Source organism: Myxocyprinus asiaticus, chromosome 47, assembly GCF_019703515.2.
Source record: "Myxocyprinus asiaticus isolate MX2 ecotype Aquarium Trade chromosome 47, UBuf_Myxa_2, whole genome shotgun sequence".
NCBI classification, from domain to species: domain Eukaryota; kingdom Metazoa; phylum Chordata; class Actinopteri; order Cypriniformes; family Catostomidae; genus Myxocyprinus; species Myxocyprinus asiaticus.
In genome coordinates, this window is record NC_059390.1 from 8,910,518 (window position 1) to 8,930,950 (window position 20,433).

At 36.9% G+C, this 20,433-nt stretch overlaps 3 protein-coding genes across 3 annotated transcripts; 2 read left to right on the top strand and 1 right to left on the bottom strand.

The window, feature by feature from the left end:
* The first annotated feature begins 2,837 nt into the window (after positions 1-2,837).
* LOC127436735 (uncharacterized) lies at positions 2,838-9,564 on the top strand. The gene is made up of 8 exons (XM_051691057.1): positions 2,838-2,980; positions 3,242-3,349; positions 3,500-3,556; positions 4,422-4,580; positions 4,676-4,847; positions 5,620-5,720; positions 8,227-8,414; positions 8,536-9,564. The coding sequence occupies exons 1-8, from the start codon at positions 2,957-2,959 to the stop codon at positions 8,576-8,578; spliced, it is 852 nt and encodes a 283-aa protein (XP_051547017.1). The 5' UTR covers positions 2,838-2,956; the 3' UTR covers positions 8,579-9,564.
* Positions 9,565-12,470: 2,906 nt separating this feature from the next.
* Positions 12,471-16,859, bottom strand: LOC127436873 (CD82 antigen-like). The gene is made up of 9 exons (XM_051691339.1): positions 16,708-16,859; positions 16,474-16,574; positions 16,128-16,206; positions 15,774-15,889; positions 15,550-15,624; positions 15,194-15,295; positions 14,885-15,049; positions 14,714-14,797; positions 12,471-13,764 (listed from the first exon to the last, which is right to left on the bottom strand). The coding sequence occupies exons 2-9, from the start codon at positions 16,537-16,539 to the stop codon at positions 13,333-13,335; spliced, it is 1,119 nt and encodes a 372-aa protein (XP_051547299.1). The 5' UTR covers positions 16,540-16,574; positions 16,708-16,859; the 3' UTR covers positions 12,471-13,332.
* A 1,461-nt stretch (positions 16,860-18,320) lies between these two features.
* Positions 18,321-20,225, top strand: LOC127436874 (U6 snRNA-associated Sm-like protein LSm8). The gene is made up of 4 exons (XM_051691340.1): positions 18,321-18,447; positions 19,290-19,330; positions 19,658-19,785; positions 19,948-20,225. The coding sequence occupies exons 1-4, from the start codon at positions 18,417-18,419 to the stop codon at positions 20,036-20,038; spliced, it is 291 nt and encodes a 96-aa protein (XP_051547300.1). The 5' UTR covers positions 18,321-18,416; the 3' UTR covers positions 20,039-20,225.
* Positions 20,226-20,433: the final 208 nt, after the last annotated feature.

Genomic DNA, 20,433 nt, shown 5'->3' on the forward strand with positions numbered 1-20,433 from the left:
CTTCTCCCTTGTGTTTGTAAAAATTTAGTTTTTCCTAAATAAAATGTTGAAAGGTGCCTCTTTTTCATAAGGCAGTTTCAAAGTGTGGAATGTCTTGTAGCAGCCATTAGTTTCCTTGAATTAAATTAAACCTTACCCTGTATTGTCTCTTAAAAAGCACAGGACACACCTATTCTGGTAAGAATAAATCCATCTGTCAATCATACAGTTCCTAATTTAAAATTGCATAACAAAACTATTGTCAGTCGCCACAAGGTGGTGTTGTATACAAAGTATTACTGCACACAAACCATAATAATTTGCGGTCTTCCGAGCCCTGGGTATTGGTGTTTTTAAATTTTAAAGGAGTGAAATTAACTTCAAAACTGTCTAATAAAAAATATACAACCTGGGCAAGAAAGACTTAAAGGAATAGTTCACCCAAAAATGAAATTCCTCTAATTATTTACTCACTCTCATGCTATCCCAGATGTGTATGACTTTCTTCTGCAGAACACAAATTATGATTTTTAAAAGAACATTTGAGCTCTGAGGGTCCATACTATGCGAGTGAAATGGTGCTAAAATCTAGACGCTCCAAAAAGCACAAAGGCTTCATTCGACTCCAGTGTTTTAATCCATATCTTCAGAAGTGATATGATAGGTGTGGGTGAGAAACAGATCAGTATTTATGTTCTTTTTTTTGATAGAAATTCTTCTCCCTGCCCAGTAGGGGCCGAATGTGAATCACCAAAAACAGAAGAAGAAGAATGTAAAAGTGATCTGTTTCTCACCCACACCTATCATATTGCTTCTGGAGTCTCATGGATTACTTTATGCTGACTTATGTGATTTTTGTAGCTTCAAAATTTTGGCACCCATTTGCTTACATTGTATGCACCTACAGAGATGAGATATTCTTCTAAAAATCTTCATTTGAGTTCAGCAGATGAAAGAAAGTCATACACATCTGGGATGACATAAGTATGAGTAAATGGTGAGAGAATTAAAATTTTTGGGTGAACTATTCCTTTAATAACTCAAGACTTAATACACACATCCAGTCTAGTCAGTTTAATTATAGGGCCAAATGCTTCATTATATATTGGCACAAAACAACCAGGTGGTATGTTTTACAACCTCCGTAGGTTGTTTTACATTTGAATAACTAAAGTTGTACTTCAACATATTAATCTGTAGGGGCCCTAGGTAGCTCAGTGGTAAAATACGCTGGCTACCACCCCTGGAGTTCGCTAGCTCGAATCCCAGGGCGTGCTGAGTGACTCCAGCCAGGTCTCCTAAGCAACCAAATTAGCCCAGTTGCTAGGGAGGGTAGAGTCACATGGGGTAACCTCCTTGTGGTCGCTATAATGTGGTGCGTGGTGAGTTGAGCGTGGTTGCCGCGGTGGATGCTGTGAAGCCTCCACATGCGTTATGTCTCCATGGCAACACGCTCAACAAGCCACATGATAAGATGCGCAGGTTGACGGTCTCAGACGTGGAGGCAACTGGGATTCACTATGTGACCAAGAGGACTTAAAAAAAGCACATTGGGAATTGGGCATTCCAAATTGGGAGAAAAAGGGGAAGAAGAAAAAAAAAAAATATATATATATATATAGTTATTTGTAGGTAGAATAACTGTTTAATACAACCCAACCTTGTTGTATGCTTCATTATATTTAGTCAAATTTGATATACAACCCCAATTCTGAAGAAGTTGGGACAGTATGGAAAGTGCTAATTAAAATCAAAAAGGTATAACCTGTGCTATATTTCAAGCACTACAACAACATTTGATATTTTACCTTGCTAATTTATTATATATATATATATATATATATATATATATATATATATATATATATATATAAAACAAATCTCCGATCCCTCAGACATCTTAAAGACCGGCATTTGTCTGCAATGGAAATCATAACATGGGCTCTGGAATACTTAGGTAAACCTTTGTCAGTCAACACCGTTCAGCACTGCATCCACAGATGCAAGTTCAGGCTTTACAATGCAAAGCAGAAGCTATACATCAACACTGTCCAGAAGCGCAGACGACTTCACTGGGCTTGAGATGGAAAGTACAACAGTGGAATCATGTTTTGTGGTCTGACGTGTCCATAGTTTCAAATATGTTTTGGAGCAGCCGTCGTGTTCTATGGGCCAATGAGGAAAAGGACCATCCAAGCTGTTACCAGCAAACTGAAATGGACATAAACCAAGATAAGTGTTGTAAATTAGCCTGTTGTTCATTGTTAGTTCATGTTAACTAATGTAGATAACAAAAACAACCGTACCGAAGGAAAATCTATATAATAATAGTACATAAGTGCAGTAAACATATTTTGGTCTGATTTTATATTAGTGTTTAATTTGTTGTGTAATTAAGTAGTTCATTATACACAGCAATTGCCTATGTGTTAATATACCTAATGTGCAATTATTGTTTTGATCTCCTTGTATGTAATTGCTGCAATTGCTAAAACAGGCTAATTAATTTTATTTACATGTAGTCTAACATGGACACCATGTCTATTGAAGTTAACACACAATCATAAAATCGCAAGTAACGGCCCTCTCATAGAAGACAAAGTTAAATGTGTAGGTGTGACACACACGAAACTCCCATCTGGCCCTTGTGATTGAGGTCTGAATGAGTCAATCAAGTTCACTTGAATAGTTTTCTCTCTTTAACACATTAAAAGTGAGTCAAAGCGCCCTACCTCTCTTAAACACAGGGGACAAGTCCATCCGCCCCCATTCAGTTCACAGAAGCGCCGCGGGGCAGAATAGCTCACAGGCGTCGCGCGCTGAGTATGCTATGCACCCCATCAGACCGGAGGAGACAGACACGCCAAAACCACCGATCCCGACCTCCGTCTTGTACAGGCGGAAACATGCCTGCATTCTGCTGTCAGGGAAAGCGAAGAAAATAACGAGACACGACTGATCTGTTTTTAATATTCCCATGTTCCACATGAGGGAGATTAAGGTGAGTACACGCTCTCGCGGAGACGCACGCACGCGCACACACCCACCGTGTAACCAAATGCGCTGTGGATCAACTCACTTTCTAAGACAATTTATCAGTCCTTTTGATGTACTTTCAGGTGTTCTTCTTGTGAAAAGATTCAAAATGCATCATGTGATACTTGGGTCCCTGTTGAAGAGGTGTTTAGCGGTTCGCTTTTACGCGTTATGTGCTGTTCCTGTACTTTTACTGCACTACACTGACGAGTTTTTGTCGTTTTAGATTGGAGAAAGCATTTGTGTACTAGTATTGCTTTTACTTGGGCTCGTGACGTGCTCGGGTGTTTTCGGAAGCCCTTTAACTGATGATGTTGCCACTCTGGAAACACTGGTAAGATGCGCAACAGTGGTTCATTACTTCATTCCTTTCTTGTTTGTTCTTGTAGAAATGGACTATACTGCATAACACTGGATATCACAGTGTTAATAAACTAATCAGTACCATTTCTTTTTTTTTTTTTTTTTTTTTAATCATAATCAGAGTGAGAACATTCCCAATGACTACAGAATACCTCTGGATTTTATCTCCAAGGACGTGGTAAGAGCAATTAATGATCTTTTAAAAATAAATAAATAAATAAACATGGTTTATAATGAGTGTAATAATAATAATAATAATAATAAGCCAACCAATTATCCATGTGTGTGTGTGTGTGTGTGTGTGAGTGAGTGAGTGTGTGTAACGTCTAACTTTTCTATCTGCAACAATATGCAGTGGGGTCCAAAAGTCTGAGTCCACTTGTAAAAATGCTTCTATTTAGCATTTTTTCATTTAATACAAAAACTTTAATTATATTATCAGCATGACATTTGAGTAAAAAGTTGAACTGAACAATCAATATGAATTGCTGAATTTCGTAGTATTTGGTATGTCCCATTTTTCTTTAATGATAGCATGCACTTGCTTGGACTCCACAAGTTTATGCAAAATATGATAATCAGTGTTAAGCATGATCTGAGAATGTTCCAAAGAGCATTTTGTGTGCTCAGTGGAAGCAAGGAAATGTGACCTTTTGTACAGAGTTCAATTGGTGAATGTCTCAGACTTGCCTGTTTGTTTAGTGACCAAGAAGTAGTGCAGAATCTGTTTTGTATAATTTTTTAATATGCACAAATATATATATATATATATATATATATATATATATATATATATATATATATATATATATATATATATATATATATATATAATCAAAAACTACAAATTTTCTACTTATTCCCAGGTTTCAATTAGATTTTGAATCCCAGATTCTCAGTGTGGTCTCAGACCTTTGGACCCCACATTATCTGCAGTATTAAAGTTGGTGCATTTGCATATAAAACATTAATGGATCACATTGTTGTAGTTTGTGAAGTTTCCAACATTGGCTCACGTTCACTGTCATTTTCTGATGTTTAAGGGTGGAACTTGCTGGCTACATTTGAACCTGTTTCCAGTTGAAAGCAGTTTAAAGGCACTATCACTCAGATTTGGCAACCTGTCCATGAACAAAGCAAACATTACCATATTTATAACCATGCTGCAGGGCTTTCGTTTCACCCTTGACAGAGAGGAGCTGGTAATTTCCTCTCATTTTCATTTTGCACTTCATGTTCTTTGAAACTGAATTGTTTGGGCAGTCAAATATATTTTAGTACTGTTTGTCTTCCATAGGAGTTCACAATGCAAACATTCAATTGTCACTACAGACGGGTAAAATGGCCCACAAGACGATTCTTTGCCCATGTTAAAGATGTTCTTACTGCGGCTGGGTCCACCCTTGGCGAGTTTCATCACTGTGCCCCTCCTCCTTGCCAGACCCGTGCAGCTCCACCTTTCACACCAGGTGAAACAGCGACACATTGTGCATTGTCATGCTATGTATATGATGTATATTTTTATACAACAGTTAGTTTCAGTCCTTTAATCTGATTGGACAGTGTTCTGGGCGTGCTGATAAACTGGGATGCTTCACTGTTTGTTTCGCTCCGTTTGTCTTTTTGCAGCATTCCAAACAGGCTGTAAATGTGTATGTTGCTTGACCATTGATCCAGTTCATTGTTTCATTTTATTTTTATTTTTATTTTTTTAACTCTTTTCATTAGTGGTGCAGAAATAGACAAAATAACTAGCCATATTGTGTTTAAAATGTAAGTTACTTGATATTAAGTTCTTATTTATAGAACAGTTGTATAAAAGCAAGAGCAGATGGAATCTGCAGACATTGTTTATGCGAAAATCTGCAGAATTCTGTGCAATGGATTTGAACATGGTAAAATATGTTAAATAGAGCGGAAAGCACTACACTCCTGTTGTTGTTGAATGAACGAGCATGCAAGGGACGGAGGTTGCTTAAAACTTAATCAGTAACGCGCAGTCCAATTCTGCAGAAATCTGCGGAGCTTTCTTTGGAGTTCCACAGGCCTAGAATCCGTGTGGGCCACATGGGTTTGTTGAAACAGAATATGGCCATATGTGTGCACAATGCGCTCCACTGCAGATAAATCAATAGACATTCTGTTTGCAAGACAGGAGTGTAGCACTTATTGTGTTGTTATGATATACACATATGCAACACCAGTTGACTTAACAGGAAATGTGCTTTTATGTTCTGGTAGGTCAAATTAGACAACAGAATGGATTGAACAGAGCGATTCACGGGCTCTTGGCACTGTTCATCATCCCTTATCTGGCGGTCCTAGTTCTTACTGTCAGAATGGTAAGTGCCGTTCTTGAAGCTGTTTGCAAACTCACTGATTCTTGAGACAAGGAACAAAACAGTGAATAAAGGAATTATTTTGGATTTATGTTTTCAACATTGTTCTGAGACATTCATCTTCTTATGGGTGCAACTATAATGCTTTATCCATTTTGATCACAAAATGTGTGTTTATCATTTGCTATCATACTCAATATGGGTCAACAATGTTACAAATGAAACAAAAAATATAAATATGTCGAATTTTGTAATTATTCACAAATTTAGCATTCACCTAAATAAATGAATGAATTGAGACTACAGGATGATTTCAAACTAGTGGTGGGGAGTTTGATTCATCACAGTGACTCGAGTCTTTTGAATCTGTTCACCAGAGAGATTTGTTCACTGATTCATTAAAAAACACGTAGCCGTTAACGACTGAAACAATGGCAGTGAACGAGAAAGATTTGTTCACGTAAATGATTAGTTCAAAGACAGATTCGTTCACGAACGACAAACTAATATTTCAACTGATTTTCAGCTCCGCCTATTGAATTGTCACCACTATGAGACAGAAAATATTACAGTATTTGCAAAATATGGATATTTTGTCTATCACACATGTACTAAATCAGACTGATCTCAAATTGAAATCGGAAACAGTAGGTTGACATTTCTTTAGGTAAATTCGGTCTGTGCTTGCAGAAATTTGAAACACTGCCCCCAACGGCCAAAGCGGTAAGTGTTCTTGGGCGTATGGGCACGTGTGAGCTCCATTTTCCGGGTATAATGTCCACAGAGGGGTGCCAAAAGCGAGTTGTATAGCAAGGTGTTTTCAGCTGTACAGTCTGTAGTGAAGAATATACATATTTTATAAACTGTACCCCAAAACTGAAATCCCAAACCTAAACCTAACCATCAGTGGAGTAAAAATGTTATGTTAGAGGGTAAAATGCAACCTCCGAATCACGCTGGTTATACGAACACGATAACTTCCTGGTTTCAATGCTCTATCCGGGCCCGGGTCTCTCGTGCTACTGAGCCAATGCAAAAATGGCTGATAGGAGATGCCGCTTGTCAGTGAGTCGGCATAATGTGGCTGAATCAGGCTGATCCTAGGGTACCGGAAGTATCAGAAACAACGTGCGAACCTCCCTTGTGATCAAGTTGATTAAATGCAGCCATATACTGTAACTTTTCTAGTGTTGCTAGCTACTAATATGACCTACTTAAAATTAGGGAAATTATCTTAAAATCCCAAATAATTTTATTACAATTTGTGTTAATATATCGTGGTTGTGACACAGAAAACATTAATACAGTTACTTAAAATTATATATATATATATATATATATATATATATATATATATATATATATATATATATATATATATACTATAAAACTCACCAGAACATGTGTGGCTTTGTTGAACTCATAGCAAGTGAAATATAGAAGGAGGACTCTCAGAATGAAGGCTGACTTTGATATTTTTTTATTATTTGATTAAAATATAGATTTTTATAAATTTCTTATATATGTTAATATTAGTGTTAAACAAATAGCCATGGCTGTGAAACATTGTAAAAGAAGTGTATTTTAAAATGAACTGCTTCCATTTGTCAGGACCTAGTGGCCTATCTACAGTATTTATTAATTTTATTTTTATTTTTTTTAATTATTTTCTCCCAATTTGGAATGCCCAGTTCCCACTACTTAGTACGTCCTCGTGGTGGCGCGGTTACTCACCTCAATCCAGGTTGTGGAGGACAAGTCTCAGTTGCCTCCGCTTCTGAGACCGTCAATCCACGCATCTTATCACGTGGCTCGCTGTGCATGACACCGCGGAGATTCCCAGCATGTGGAGGCTCATGCTACTCTCCGCGCTCCATGCACAATTTACCACGCGCACCACTGAGAGCGAGAACACCTAATCGCGACCATGAGGAGGTTAACCCATGTGACTCTACCCTCCCTAGCAACCGGGACAATTTGGTTGCTTAGGAGACCTGGCTGGAGTCACTCAGCGCACCCTGGATTCGAACTCTTGACTCCAGGGGTGGTAGTCAGCGTCAATACTCGCTGAGCTACCCAGGCCCCCTATCTACAGTATTTTAATCCATATGAAGGATTGGGTTTTGGAAGACAGGTGGCATAAGTGGTAGTGAGTTGTAAAGTAATGTCATCATTTAAACAAAATCAAATCAAATTAAATGAAATGGTACAATTGTTCTGAGAACATTCTAGAGATCATCTAGGGTTAAATTGTAAGTTCAAATGTTGCTATGTTAAAAACTAATAACCGGTAAAGTTGAAGCAAAGTTTTACAAAAAATATACCTTTATTTACCAGTGACATTAGTTTTCCCTGCGTCTTAATCGTAAGCTATCCCTGAAGCCATAAAATGACATTTCTGTCATTTTTGCATTGTGCTTCTAGAACGCCGGTGACTGTCACATCTAATGTGAAGAGAAGTGTGAAAGAAAATGCATGTGCAATCCACCAAAGTTTACTTAATCTGCAGGTATTCAGAAGAGGAGGCTATTGCCCACAAAGGAGGCATGAAACGTCAATCAGTTTAGATGAGCTCCACGACAGAGCTGCAGAAAGTGGCCCTGAGCTCCATAGCGGAGATATGCATCTTCACACAGAGCCTCTCAGTGGAAATGCAGGAGGGGACCCTCTATCCAGCCCTCATAGTCAACAGGACAGGTACCAATGTTAAACTGCTTCCTGATGATGATTAATATTTTAGTGCCAACAAGTCTTTGTCTGTAAGCTTGTAAACAAGACCAAACAAAGCCCATTTCATTTACATGTGGTATCCTTCCAGTGTGTGGGTGGATTCTTTAGGGTCTGCAGATACAGAAGTCTAATCTAAAATGCACGAGGGCATCAAAGGATACTGCAGTATTTTTACTGGAAATCTCTGGATTTATGAAGTGAACAATGAAGGGAATGGAATATTGGAATATTGTCACTGTGCCATGGGGCAAATGGGAGCATTACAAAGGAATTATTTACTGTGAGACAGACGTGTGTAGGCTTACTCATCAAGCCTTACCTGCTAACCACAAAAATATTGAGCTGAAGAGGCAAATCGCAACTTGTGTTGAGCTCAACTAATCAATGAGAGACTGTTACTCTGGTATGCCATCCTACTGTATAAAACAGCCATGGGAAAACCTTTATGACTTCATCCGGCAGGAAGTGTGGCTCTTTGATGAGCTTGTTGAGTGGCAGAGAGGCATTTGTTGCAATGCCCGCAGCAGCTCGCTGGCTTTGAGGAAGCCACTGGTCCTACAGGCCTCTGGGGGGAAGATAAATGGTTTTTTGTGCCAGCAACCCATTGCATGAGGATGACGGTTTATGCTGCACCACAAATCCTCTTTGGAACAGAGCATTTGCTTGTCTAGAATACGTTTGATTTAGAGCATAGACAACAGTCTCGAGATTTTTGGTGTTTTCAAACTCATTTATTGTCTTGTTTGCGGATACTGATGGAAAGGACCCGGACACATCAGATCCATGTCTGTAAACATTGTTCTACATTGATCCATTTCTTCTGTAGGGAGTGGATGTAACATTGGGTCTAATTTATTTATAATTGCACATGTGTGTTCTTTTCTATTTGTGCAGAAAAGCTTCTGCCGGATTCACAACAGGTACATTTCCGCTTAAATTTGTCCTTACTCTCACTCTAATGCTGATGAATCTGTAATAAGGGAATTATTATTCGAAATAAGGGAGAACGTGTCTGTGGTTAATGGAATAGTTCACCCAAAAATAAACATTCTCTCATGATTTACTCACCCTCATGCCATCCCAGATGTGTATGACTTTCTTTCTTCTGCAGAACACAAATTAAGATTTTTAGAAGAATATTTCCGCTCTGTAGGTCCTCACAATGCAAGTGAATGGGTGCCAAAATTTGAAGCTCTAAAACCCACATAAACCCAGCATAAAAGTAATCCATACGACTCCAGTGGTTAAATCCATGTGTTCAGACATGATATGATATGTGTGAGTGAGAAACAGATAAATATTTAAATAATTTTTTGTCAAACATTCTCCTTCCTGCCCAGTAAGGGGCGAAATGCACGAAGAATGTGAATTACCAAAAACACAAGAAGGAGAAAGTGAAAGTGAAGGAAAAAGGACTTAAATATTGGTCTGTTTCTCACCCACACCTATCATATCGCTTCAGAAGATATGGATTTAACAACCAGAGTCGTCTGTAGTACTTTTATTTTGCCCTTATGTGGATTTTGGAGCTTCAAAATTTTGGCACCCATTCACTTGCATTGTATGGACCTACAGAGCTGAAATATTCTTCTAAAAATCTTCTTTTGAGTTCAGCTGATGAAAGAAATTCACAGAAAAACACATTTGGGTTGGCATGAGGGTGAGTAAATGATGAGATAATTGTAATTTTTGGGTAAACTAACCAATACACACCTAAATGATCTCCAAATAAGGGCTTCCTGCTCAACCACACCTGTACAGCCATTCGTCACTCTCTGCAAACGTATTCTTCCGCTCTCTAAAGATGCACGCTCACGTGAAAGTTTGCACCACAATATCTTTGAGTAAAGTCAAGGGTGCTATTATCAAAACCAGTTGAAACACAATAAAAATCTTTTATAAAGACCTAGACTACACATTATTGTGTTTCAGACCTCTCATTAGCCAGTTTTCCAGACACCTAAACAGTCTACATTTTTTATGCAAAACCTATCCCAGATCGAGCTACTGATTCATGTCAATACTATATATATTCACCCAAAAATTAAAGATCTGTTGCATTTACGTACTCACCCTCCTGTTGTTCCAAACCCGTATGACTTTCTTCAGTGGAACACAGAGGATGATATTTAGTAGAATGAGTCATTATTCAGAAATGAAATGAAAGTGAATGGTGACTGAGACTAACATATTGCCTAACAAAGGGGTTTGGAACAACACGAGGGTGAGTAAATGACAGAATTTTCATTTTTTCAAATTTCATGTTTCTAAGGCCAATAGGAGTGTGATTTGTGTGTGTGCGTGCGTGCGTGCGTGCGTTTGTGCGTGTGTGTGCAATCTTGTAAAAACATTAGCACACAGGTTTTGTACATAAATACAGAGGTATGCACAGTTAGTGAATGAGACCCAATATTTATACATTAGTAGTTGGTAGTAGTACCAGTAATGAAAAGGTAATGTGGCTCATGTTTGATCCACTTAGTTCTATTCTTTCATGTACAATGTACATATTTAGACTTACATTCTTTTCACAAACATTTTCACATTTTATTATTAACTAATTTTGGCCATGTACACATAAAAACATGCTCGCACAATCAGGCGGCACAACAAGAGCTAATTGTCTTCATGACAATATGAGGAGACCCAGAGAGCATGAGAATTGAGCTCACATCACATGATAGACATGTAACACTATTATGACTCATAATAACCCATAATTCAGTCTTACTTTTTATAGCATCGCTCTCTCATTCTCTCCGTGTCTGTTTTTCTTCTCATAGTAATGACATGAACAATATCGGATAGGCTAGTTGTATAGGAACATTTACTCACCCTCTTGTCATTCCAAACATCACTTTTAACTACTCTTGTCCATACAATGAAAGCATTTAGTGACCAGGGGATGTCAAGCAAAAATCACCATAAAAGTTGCATCAGGTTTGATGTCAGTGACGACATTGGTGCCTGCTTGGTTTGAATAATGACTTAAATTTCAGTCTGATCATCTAATTTATGCATTTGGCAGACAATTTTATTCAAAGAAATTTGAAGAGAATTCAATGTTTACATTTATCAGTTTTTGTGATCCCTGGGAATCAAACCCATGACGTTGGTATTACTAATGCCATATGCTACCAGCTGAGGAACAGTACAGAAGTGTTGTAATATTATAGCACATAAGTCTTATATAGACTATTTTATGGTGCTTTTTTGTCATTTTTCGAGCTTGACAGGCTGTAGTCACAATATGCCTTCATTGTAGCACCCTGAACATTCTTTAAAACATTTCCTTTTGTGTTCCACGGAAGAAAAGAGGTCAAACGGGTTTGAAACGAAATGAGGATGAGTACTAAATATTGACAGAATTTTCATTTTTGTTGATTATTTCTTTAAACTACAACCAAAACAACACCTATATGTTATATTCTAGGTTTTTGGGTCACTGGCACAGTGTATCCCAAACAGTCCTGAAAATTCCCAGTTGACTCATTCTGAGTGCATCATTCTTGCAGGCGGGAATCAGGTACTGGCCATGGAAATATTGTGCTCCCCGCCGTGTAACTTTCTCTTTGTCCTTATCAATGCATGCGCTGTCAACTGTTGTCATAAAGCTTGACTGCCAACTCATAACCACACAAGGTCGGTAATGTCAGCCTGGCTATCATCGACCGCAGGGCGACTTTAACAAAGAACCCTCTCATGCGGACTGACCGCTGCTCTTTATGGCCTATAGAGTGTGTCGTCCATCATACTTCAGTCAAAGCCCACTCTTGACTTGCCGACTCAACTTCCGACACACACACACACACACACACACACACACACACACACAGATGCATACTCTACATGCACACACTAAATGGTCTCGCCACCCGCCCCCTGTGTCTTCAACATCATCACTTGACTCATAAAGCAGATCTGGGTGAAAAAATAATGCAGTGATTTACAAAACAACCTTTCAAATATCAAAGTTAAGACCCTGGAAAGTCCATGGCACGAAAGGCAAAAGATGACTAATGGTTTACTTGCGCATGCATCTGAAATGCAATGTTTATTTGTTCCCTTTTGATCCTCAAGTCTCTGAAATTTCTTGCCTGTTTTTTTCACATGCCAGGAAAAAAAAATGGTCGTCTGATCATTTAGAAACTTTACAAGCGGCACGATTTGAGGGATCATTCACGTCTGTCGTACAAACTGCAGGATGAGTTGCCATGGCTATTGGTTGTACATAAAACATGGTCATTTTGAATTGTATTGTCTGAGAAGAAACCAGGTTCAGTTTTATTCTTAATTTAAAAAGATTAACTAAAATTATTATTTTACATATTCATCAATAAAACCTTTATTTTTTTCCCATATGTATGACAGTATTTAAAAATGACAACAGTATGTATGTGAGGATCATCTCAAAATGTACCAGTTATGATTTCAGGTCAGTATTTTTATATTGTTACACTTCTACAGTTATATAATATCTCTAAACTTGTAAAGGGGCATTCAAATAAAACTTAAAACTTCTTTACAAAAAATCTGCATCTTGAAAATTAGTACATTGTCTGTGATCATAAAACCATAAAATGTGACTTTCTCTCAAATATGTTAAAGCATCTGACCTAAGAGGTTTGGAATGATTTCTATGAGAATGACTGATGCTGGTTGTCTTAAAATGACAAATGATACTCTTAGGAATTTGCACTAACCTCCTGTCAGAAGTACTGAACTCAGTACCCCAGCCTGTGGCACAAAACAAAAGACTTTCGTGAAGGTTTTAAGTGGTCAGACAGATCACAGCTTACTCTTTGTAGAGAGTGCTGTTTTTAAAAGAGCACTCAAAGTAGCCCATCCCAGTCTGATCAGATTACATAGGGAAAGGCATCTGGCTTCAGTAATCATTACCATTGTACCTCTGAGGGTAATTTTGTATATACTGCTGATCATAACTGCCATTGTAGCTTGGCGTGTATTGCAGATTGTGAGAATTTTTGTCATTTAGATTGCCATCCTGTTCATAAAATTCATGTCTGTTGTACTGGTCAAAATTCTCTGCAACATTTCCATTGTAATTATAGCTACTGCGATCATATCCACTATGATCATATTCACCAGGGTCATATCCATCATTATCATTGCCACAGTCTGTTAGCGGGTTATAGGTTTGAACTTTAGGCTGATGGGTGTCTGTGTGAAACTGCTGGTCTATAGGTTCCACTGTAGGACTCTCCTCCATAGTGTTTAGTAGATTACTGGGGTGAAGCTCTGTTGTTTTGCGGCCAATGCATTTGTAGGTGTAAATGCCAAAGATGAACTGCAGTACCTGTGACAGCAAGACAGCATAATCCAGTGATATTTTATAGGAATATTCCAGGTTCAGCACAAATTAAGCTCTATCAATAGCATTTGTAGCATAATGTTGATTACCACAGAGAATAGTTTAGACTCATCCCTCATTTATTAAAAATTCGTTACAGTGAGACATTTACAATGGAAGTGAATGGGGCTAATTTTTGGAGGGTTTAAAGGCAGAAATGTGAATCTTATAATTTAATTAAAAAAAACGTACATTAATTCTTCTGTTAAAATTTGTGTGTTATTTGAGCTGTAAAGTTTTTTATATCATAATTTTTGCAGGATTACAGGGTTTACGGAGTTACGTCATAATGGCAACGAAGTTGTAATTATGGGTATAGCTTTACACGGAAAAGGTTAGAAAGTGATTTGATCATACTAAAATCATGTTTACATGCATATTGTTTATGTCTTGTGGCTAAACCTTTGAAACGGTGAGTATTTTAACTTATACGGATTGGCCACATTCACCTCCATTGTAAGTGCCTCACTGTAACCCAGATTATTATTTTTATTATTATTTATTTATTTTTTAAAGAAAACAAGTCGAAGTTCATTTTTGTGGTAATCAACATTATTCCACAAATGCTGACAGTTGAGCTTAACTTGTATAGAACCCGGAATATTCCTTTAATTTGTATCTCAGAAAATGCTTGGAAAGTTATGCACTTACATTGGAAATAATTAAACTTACAACGGAAGTCAATGGGGCAAATGTACAATAATTGCTTATAGATTTCCATTGTATGTGCGTTTTTGTATTGCCTTTGTTTTTATGAAATTGAAATATGACTTAAAAGTATTTTCTGTGGTAATCAAGAGCATCTGTGGTACGGAGCTGACTTCTATTTGACCTGGAATATTTCTTTAATGGGATACAAACATTTATGTACTTTAATTATTTCTGGCTCTCTTACCTGAATCAAAAGAAGCCCACCGTCCATTCCAAATATTACATTGATATTCATTTCTAGCCAGTTTCCCAGTACTGTCCCACAGCCCTAAAACCACAAAACTGTGTTCAGTGTGCAAATTAAAACTACCAAGAGACCATTAGTTAAAGGTTGAGAAGATGGAAAAAAGGCTACCATTTTATAGATGTTTGAACCCTTTCCAAAGCTGTGTGTTTCATTTAGGATTACGGGGCAGGTATCGTTGAAGCAAGAGCAAGGGTAGATGTCTGTCTCACTCAAGGACCGAATAACTGTATTATTCATCCATTCATTTGGTGTTGCTCTACCACAGCATTTTGCCTAGAGCAAAAACATTCTTACCAATATTTATTCTGCATGACCCATTCGTTAGCAATAGATAATTGTCAGATGACGAATGGTTCTATAGTCTATGCTTCTTTTATAATCAGTAGTACATTTGTTAATGGTGGATCATGCACGTACCGAATTCTGCACGCTATCCAAAAGCCTCCACGATGACTGTGTTTCATTTCCTCCATAATCCACAATTATGCCAGCCACACTTTCCGTCAAAAACCTCTCAATCTGGTAACATTAAAAATGTATGTTAGACATGATACCTCACCATTTTATAAACTCTTATCTAAATAAGTAATCTTTAAAGCCAATAGGCTTGCAATAATAATGAAAGAAACATCAGATTTAGCTGGTTTGAGGAATGGCTGTTGTTAATTTGTAAATGAAGTCCATTCATCTGCTGTGTTTCCTCCTGACAGCATTACCAGAATGTTACATAATACAGATTATTAACAGTATAAATAATTCATGCTAAGACTTACCAAGCCTCGTTGTATTAAAAGCGATAGGGTGATGAAGATCTGACCCAGGACAATGACAATTAAGAAGCTCAGATACTGCAAAAGAGAGAAAAGGTAATGTTGACAGATGACTGTTATTCCAACTCTGTAAATAGGGATAAAAGTTCATTTTTAATAGAAAAAGTTTCACTTGGGTTCAGCATCTTTGTGTATTGTGCTTAGATGTACAGTATGGTCATACTTACAAATATGATGAAACATCTGTTCTCTAAACGTGCACCAATACAACCCAGCAAGGACACACCAACAACAACCAGGCCAATGACAAAGAGTCCCCCAGCCACCAGCTTTACTTCCTGCCCTATGAGATCATAGATACTTCATTAAGTATTAATGCTCCTCAATCAGACTGAAGGAAATATTGATTTTTTTTTTTAACTGAAGGATATTGGAGAAGGCATTACTCCCTAAAATTACTATTGGAGGTAAGTTACAATAAGTTGCACTGTATATGTTATTGCAAAAGCACTACAGTATTTTGAGTTAAAACAGTGTGATGCATTATGAACAATATATAAACTTTAATAAGAAAAACTTACCAGAGCTTATAACACTTATGAAGTTGTCTTTATCAAAAAATATCCAAGCTGAACATGCAAAAATGCTGATGCCAAGAATCTGTCAAGAGTAATGTGTTACTTGTATGCACATGTAGTCATATTTGAAATAAGATATTATATATCGCTTGAGCAGGTGTTTACATCTTTAGTGCTGGTAGAAAACAACACAATTCCTCATGTTTTAAAGGGTAATGTCCATTATATGAAGGGTCAGAGAAGATCTAAGACACTAGTGTCACAAAACACAAAATGTCTCCTAAAATCACAGGTATATGCAGATCTATGATGTTATCGATGATTATGTTATGATCTATGATATGCTTACCACAAAGAATGAATTGATAAGCATCAGAAAGAATTTCAGGATCTGAAGTTTGTCGTTTGCTTTCATATTGGCTTACAAAATGCTACAACTTCAAATGAAACCTAAAATAGGGTGTTCAGAAACAAATTGTCCAAATTAAACTGCTGATTAATATAATGGGACTGGTGTTTTAAATTCCTGTCCAGTTCTTCAACGCCACAGGCAAGAAACATCAGTGGTGAAGATTTGGCTTACCTGTAAAAGTAAACCAGTTATCCCTGTTTTTTGTCCAATTTGGTATGGTGAAAGTTCAAACTCTCTGCATTTTTTGTTTTATACATCCCTTTTCCTTTCCTAGTTTCAATATCTTTGATTATACTTTGCCTGTACTGTCTGTTTGCACAATGGTTTCCTGGAGACCCTTCTAATGCATCTTAAGGCTTAAAGTTCACTTCCTCATACCAACATGAATGATTAACTTTGACAATCACTTGAGTTGTGCATAACATAATAGCATGTGTCCACCACTTTGTGTGTGTGTGCGTGTGTGCGTGCGTGCGTGCGTGCGTGTGTATTTGATGTTTCGATGTCATCTTCTAACAAAAAAGTACCATACCATGAACAATAATTATAAATACCATGGTATTTGAATAGGTAATCATTTAATGTAATGGTACTGTATATAGCTATCGAAGTACCATCGCTGCATCAAAGGAACTGCTAAAACTAGCCTAAACTGGTCAGTTGACTGGTTTTAAAAGAATATTCTGGAGTCAAGCTCAATCGAAAGCATAAATGGCATAATACTGATTATCACAAAAAAATATTTTGACTTGCTCTTCCTTTTCTTAAAAAAATGCTATAATCTGGGTTACAGTGAGGCACTTACAATGGAAGTGAATGGGGCTAATTCGTAAATGTAAAAAAGTATTTCAAAAGTATAGCCACAAGACGTAAACATATGCATGTTAACATGATTTTAGTGTTATAAAATCACATACTACTGTTTTCTGTGTAAAGTTATATCCAATTTTATAACTTCATTGCCATGATGATATGTCATCAAACCTTAAATTCACTGTAAAAATTATGATATAAAATTTACAGCTCAAATAATAGATGAGTTTTAACAAAGAATTAATGTAAGTGCTTTTATATTTATTTAGCTGCACAATTCTACCTTTAATCCTCCAAAAATTGTTCCCATGTACTTCCACTATAAGTGCCTCTCTGTAACCTCAAATAGCTTTATATATATATATATATATATATATATATATATATATATATATATATATATATATATATATATATATATATATATATAAAGAAAGAGGACAAGTCGAAATTTATTTTTTGTGGTAATTAACATTATGCCACAAATGCTGTCAATTGAGCTTAACTTGTATTGGAAGAATATTCCTTTAAAGTGGTTTAGGGCACATTTTAGCAGGTCAGGCTGGGAGACCAGCTTTAACCAGCTAATAGCAACCAGCTTAGGCGGTTTAAGCTGTAATATTTATTTATTTATTTATTTATTTTTATTATTATTATTTTCAGCAGAGATGGTATGATCATTTAATGCCATCTCTGTTCTATGATATCGCACGAGCACAGTACTTTTTTGTTAGTTTAACCATCATCATCATCATCATCATCATCATCATTCATCAGTATTTCCATCGCCCTCACCAAGGAACAATTTGCCTTTTGACCAAGATCTAATTCTTATCTCAAAAGTTGCTCGTTGGAAACCTGTCGAGTGCGCCATCTGCGGGACAATAACACAATTACAGGCTCACTTATTCTCTATCGACTAAAACTGCCTGTCGTTGAGCTGAATAGGCCATCGACTTCTTGAGTCTACCCGTTCTCATTTCCGGCTCAAATCGCAGCTGAACAAATGCGTATCTTCTGAGTTGTGCTGCTGGAGCCCCGGTTGATTCAAACAAGCACTAGCAGAGATGTCTACCGCCCTTGAGAGTTACATTAACCGTATCCTTTTATGCATTTCATCATGAGCACAGGGAAGCTTTTTTTATTTTATTATTATTATTATCAGTTTTAATGGCAGTATTTTTGTGTCTCAGTGGGCGCTAGAGCTGGCGCGCGAGCGAGTGTTTTCGCGTGCTTTCATTGTGATGATCAGTATGATAAAGTCATCATCGTGTTATTGTGCGTTTGATAATACGCACTTTATATAATGTGTGTGTATTTAGTGTATCTGATTACATGTGTAGTACATGGACTGCATATATATATATATATATATATATATATATATATATATCATATATGTGTGTAAATAGTGCTTCAGATAGTATATGTTACTGCATAAACTATGCATATGTTGTATATAGTGTATCATTATATAGACAGGGTTTGGATTGAATTCCACTTTGCTCCTATGGATTCAAACCTGGTTTGTGCGTGACAAACTGTGCACACACATCATATACTCTGTGTTTTAAATAGTGTATCTGAGATATATATATATATATATGCAATTGCATTTTGTTGTCAAAGTGAGCCTTACACGTTTTTTATTTTTTTTGGTACAGTTTTCATGCACTGTGTAATTACATAACATGTCCATTAGCTCTTAAGCGTTTTTCAGGATCCATGCATTGGATCAACAGTGTAAACACTTTATTAGATGGATGGCAGCAGAAATATAATAGCCATTTAATTTGAATGGTAGAGCTGAACTTGCTTGTCTAGTGCACATTCTTAGAATACTTTACAAGCTCCAAAACCACAAATGGTATAGATGCTTTAAAACTTTTACAGAAGTCTTTATGAGCCTAATGAAAGTTCCTTAACCAGTACTTTTTCAGGGACTGTTGCCATCGTCACTTCTGATGGTAGAATGATTGTGGTAAGTGTTTCTCATCTCCATTTCCCAATTGCTATCCTTTACTCACCCTAAACGTGAATGACTTTTCTTCTTTTGTGGAACACAAAAATGTAAACAGAATGTTCAGTATCAGTCACCTTTTACTTGCATTGTATTGAAAAAATATGCAATGAAAGTGAATGGTGACTGAGGCTGTCAGTCCCTAACATTCTGCCTTTTGTTTTCCATCAAGTAATATGGCTTTGGAATAACATTATCGGGGTCATTTCGGGGTGAACTATTCCTTTAAGTAAGCAGTGTTTGTGTGCAATAACGAACGTCTTTATGACTCTTATTTTTTGTCTTTAGGGAACGCTGAAGGGCTTTGATCAAACAATTAACCTCATCCTGGATGAGAGCCATGAGCGTGTGTTCAGCTCTTCCCAGGGGGTTGAACAGGTGGTTCTGGGACTGTACATTGTCAGAGGCGATAATGTGTATGTATTATGACCATTCTAGTGTTTCTGCTGTTATTTACATTGTGCAAAGCATTTGCAGGCATAATTGTTTTTTTTTCTGCTTCCGAGATAAGGTCTTATGAATTTTTGCCATTGTGTGGTCAATTTTCATGGCATCAACGTAGTGCGTTTGTGTCTAAGGGCTGTAATCGGTGAAATCGATGAAGAGACAGATTCTGCGCTGGATCTCGGCAACATAAGAGCAGAGCCACTCAACTCTGTGGTGCACTGACATCTTGCAAACACACACAAGGACAGAAAATGTCATGTTCAGATAAAATCTCCTGGCTCCAATTTACCCTTGGAAATCTACAGACATGGAAAAGCAGCAACATCATTTGCTTTTTTTAATCTTCAAGTTTCTTGCAAATCCTTTTTTAATGTGTATTGAATTAATAATAATAAAAATCAGGAAATTATTTTATATGATTTGAGTATTTATTTTTATTTTCAATGTAGGGTAAAGAGATCTGCATTCATGAATTCACTGATGTATTTGTGAAATTCACTAAATCGGCACAAATGGAAATCTATGTAAATTAAAACACAATCCTTATTTTTTTACACATCAACTGTCATCAGAGACTTTTTAATTGTCATTAGAGAATAATTTAATTGGGTAAATCT

What these genes read in the sequence shown, in the direction of transcription:
- LOC127436735 (XM_051691057.1), top strand. Translation starts at nt 2,957, where the DNA reads ATGTTCCACATGAGGGAGATTAAG. An exon ending in ATTTTATCTCCAAGGACGTG is followed by an intron (nt 3,557 to 4,421) that starts GTAAGAGCAATT and finishes CTGATGTTTAAG; the next exon opens with GGTGGAACTTGCTGGCTACA. An exon ending in AGCTCCACCTTTCACACCAG is followed by an intron (nt 4,848 to 5,619) that starts GTGAAACAGCGA and finishes ATGTTCTGGTAG; the next exon opens with GTCAAATTAGACAACAGAAT.
- LOC127436873 (XM_051691339.1), bottom strand. Translation starts at nt 16,539, where the DNA reads ATGAAAGCAAACGACAAACTTCAGATCCTGAAATTCTTTCTGATGCTT. An exon ending in GTTCAAACATCTATAAAATG is followed by an intron (nt 14,798 to 14,884) that starts GTAGCCTTTTTT and finishes TTGTGGTTTTAG; the next exon opens with GGCTGTGGGACAGTACTGGG. An exon ending in GTGGGCTTCTTTTGATTCAG is followed by an intron (nt 13,765 to 14,713) that starts GTAAGAGAGCCA and finishes TTGCTGTCACAG; the next exon opens with GTACTGCAGTTCATCTTTGG.
- LOC127436874 (XM_051691340.1), top strand. Translation starts at nt 18,417, where the DNA reads ATGTCTACCGCCCTTGAGAGTTACATTAACC. An exon ending in CCTTGAGAGTTACATTAACC is followed by an intron (nt 18,448 to 19,289) that starts GTATCCTTTTAT and finishes GTACTTTTTCAG; the next exon opens with GGACTGTTGCCATCGTCACT. An exon ending in ATTGTCAGAGGCGATAATGT is followed by an intron (nt 19,786 to 19,947) that starts GTATGTATTATG and finishes TTTGTGTCTAAG; the next exon opens with GGCTGTAATCGGTGAAATCG.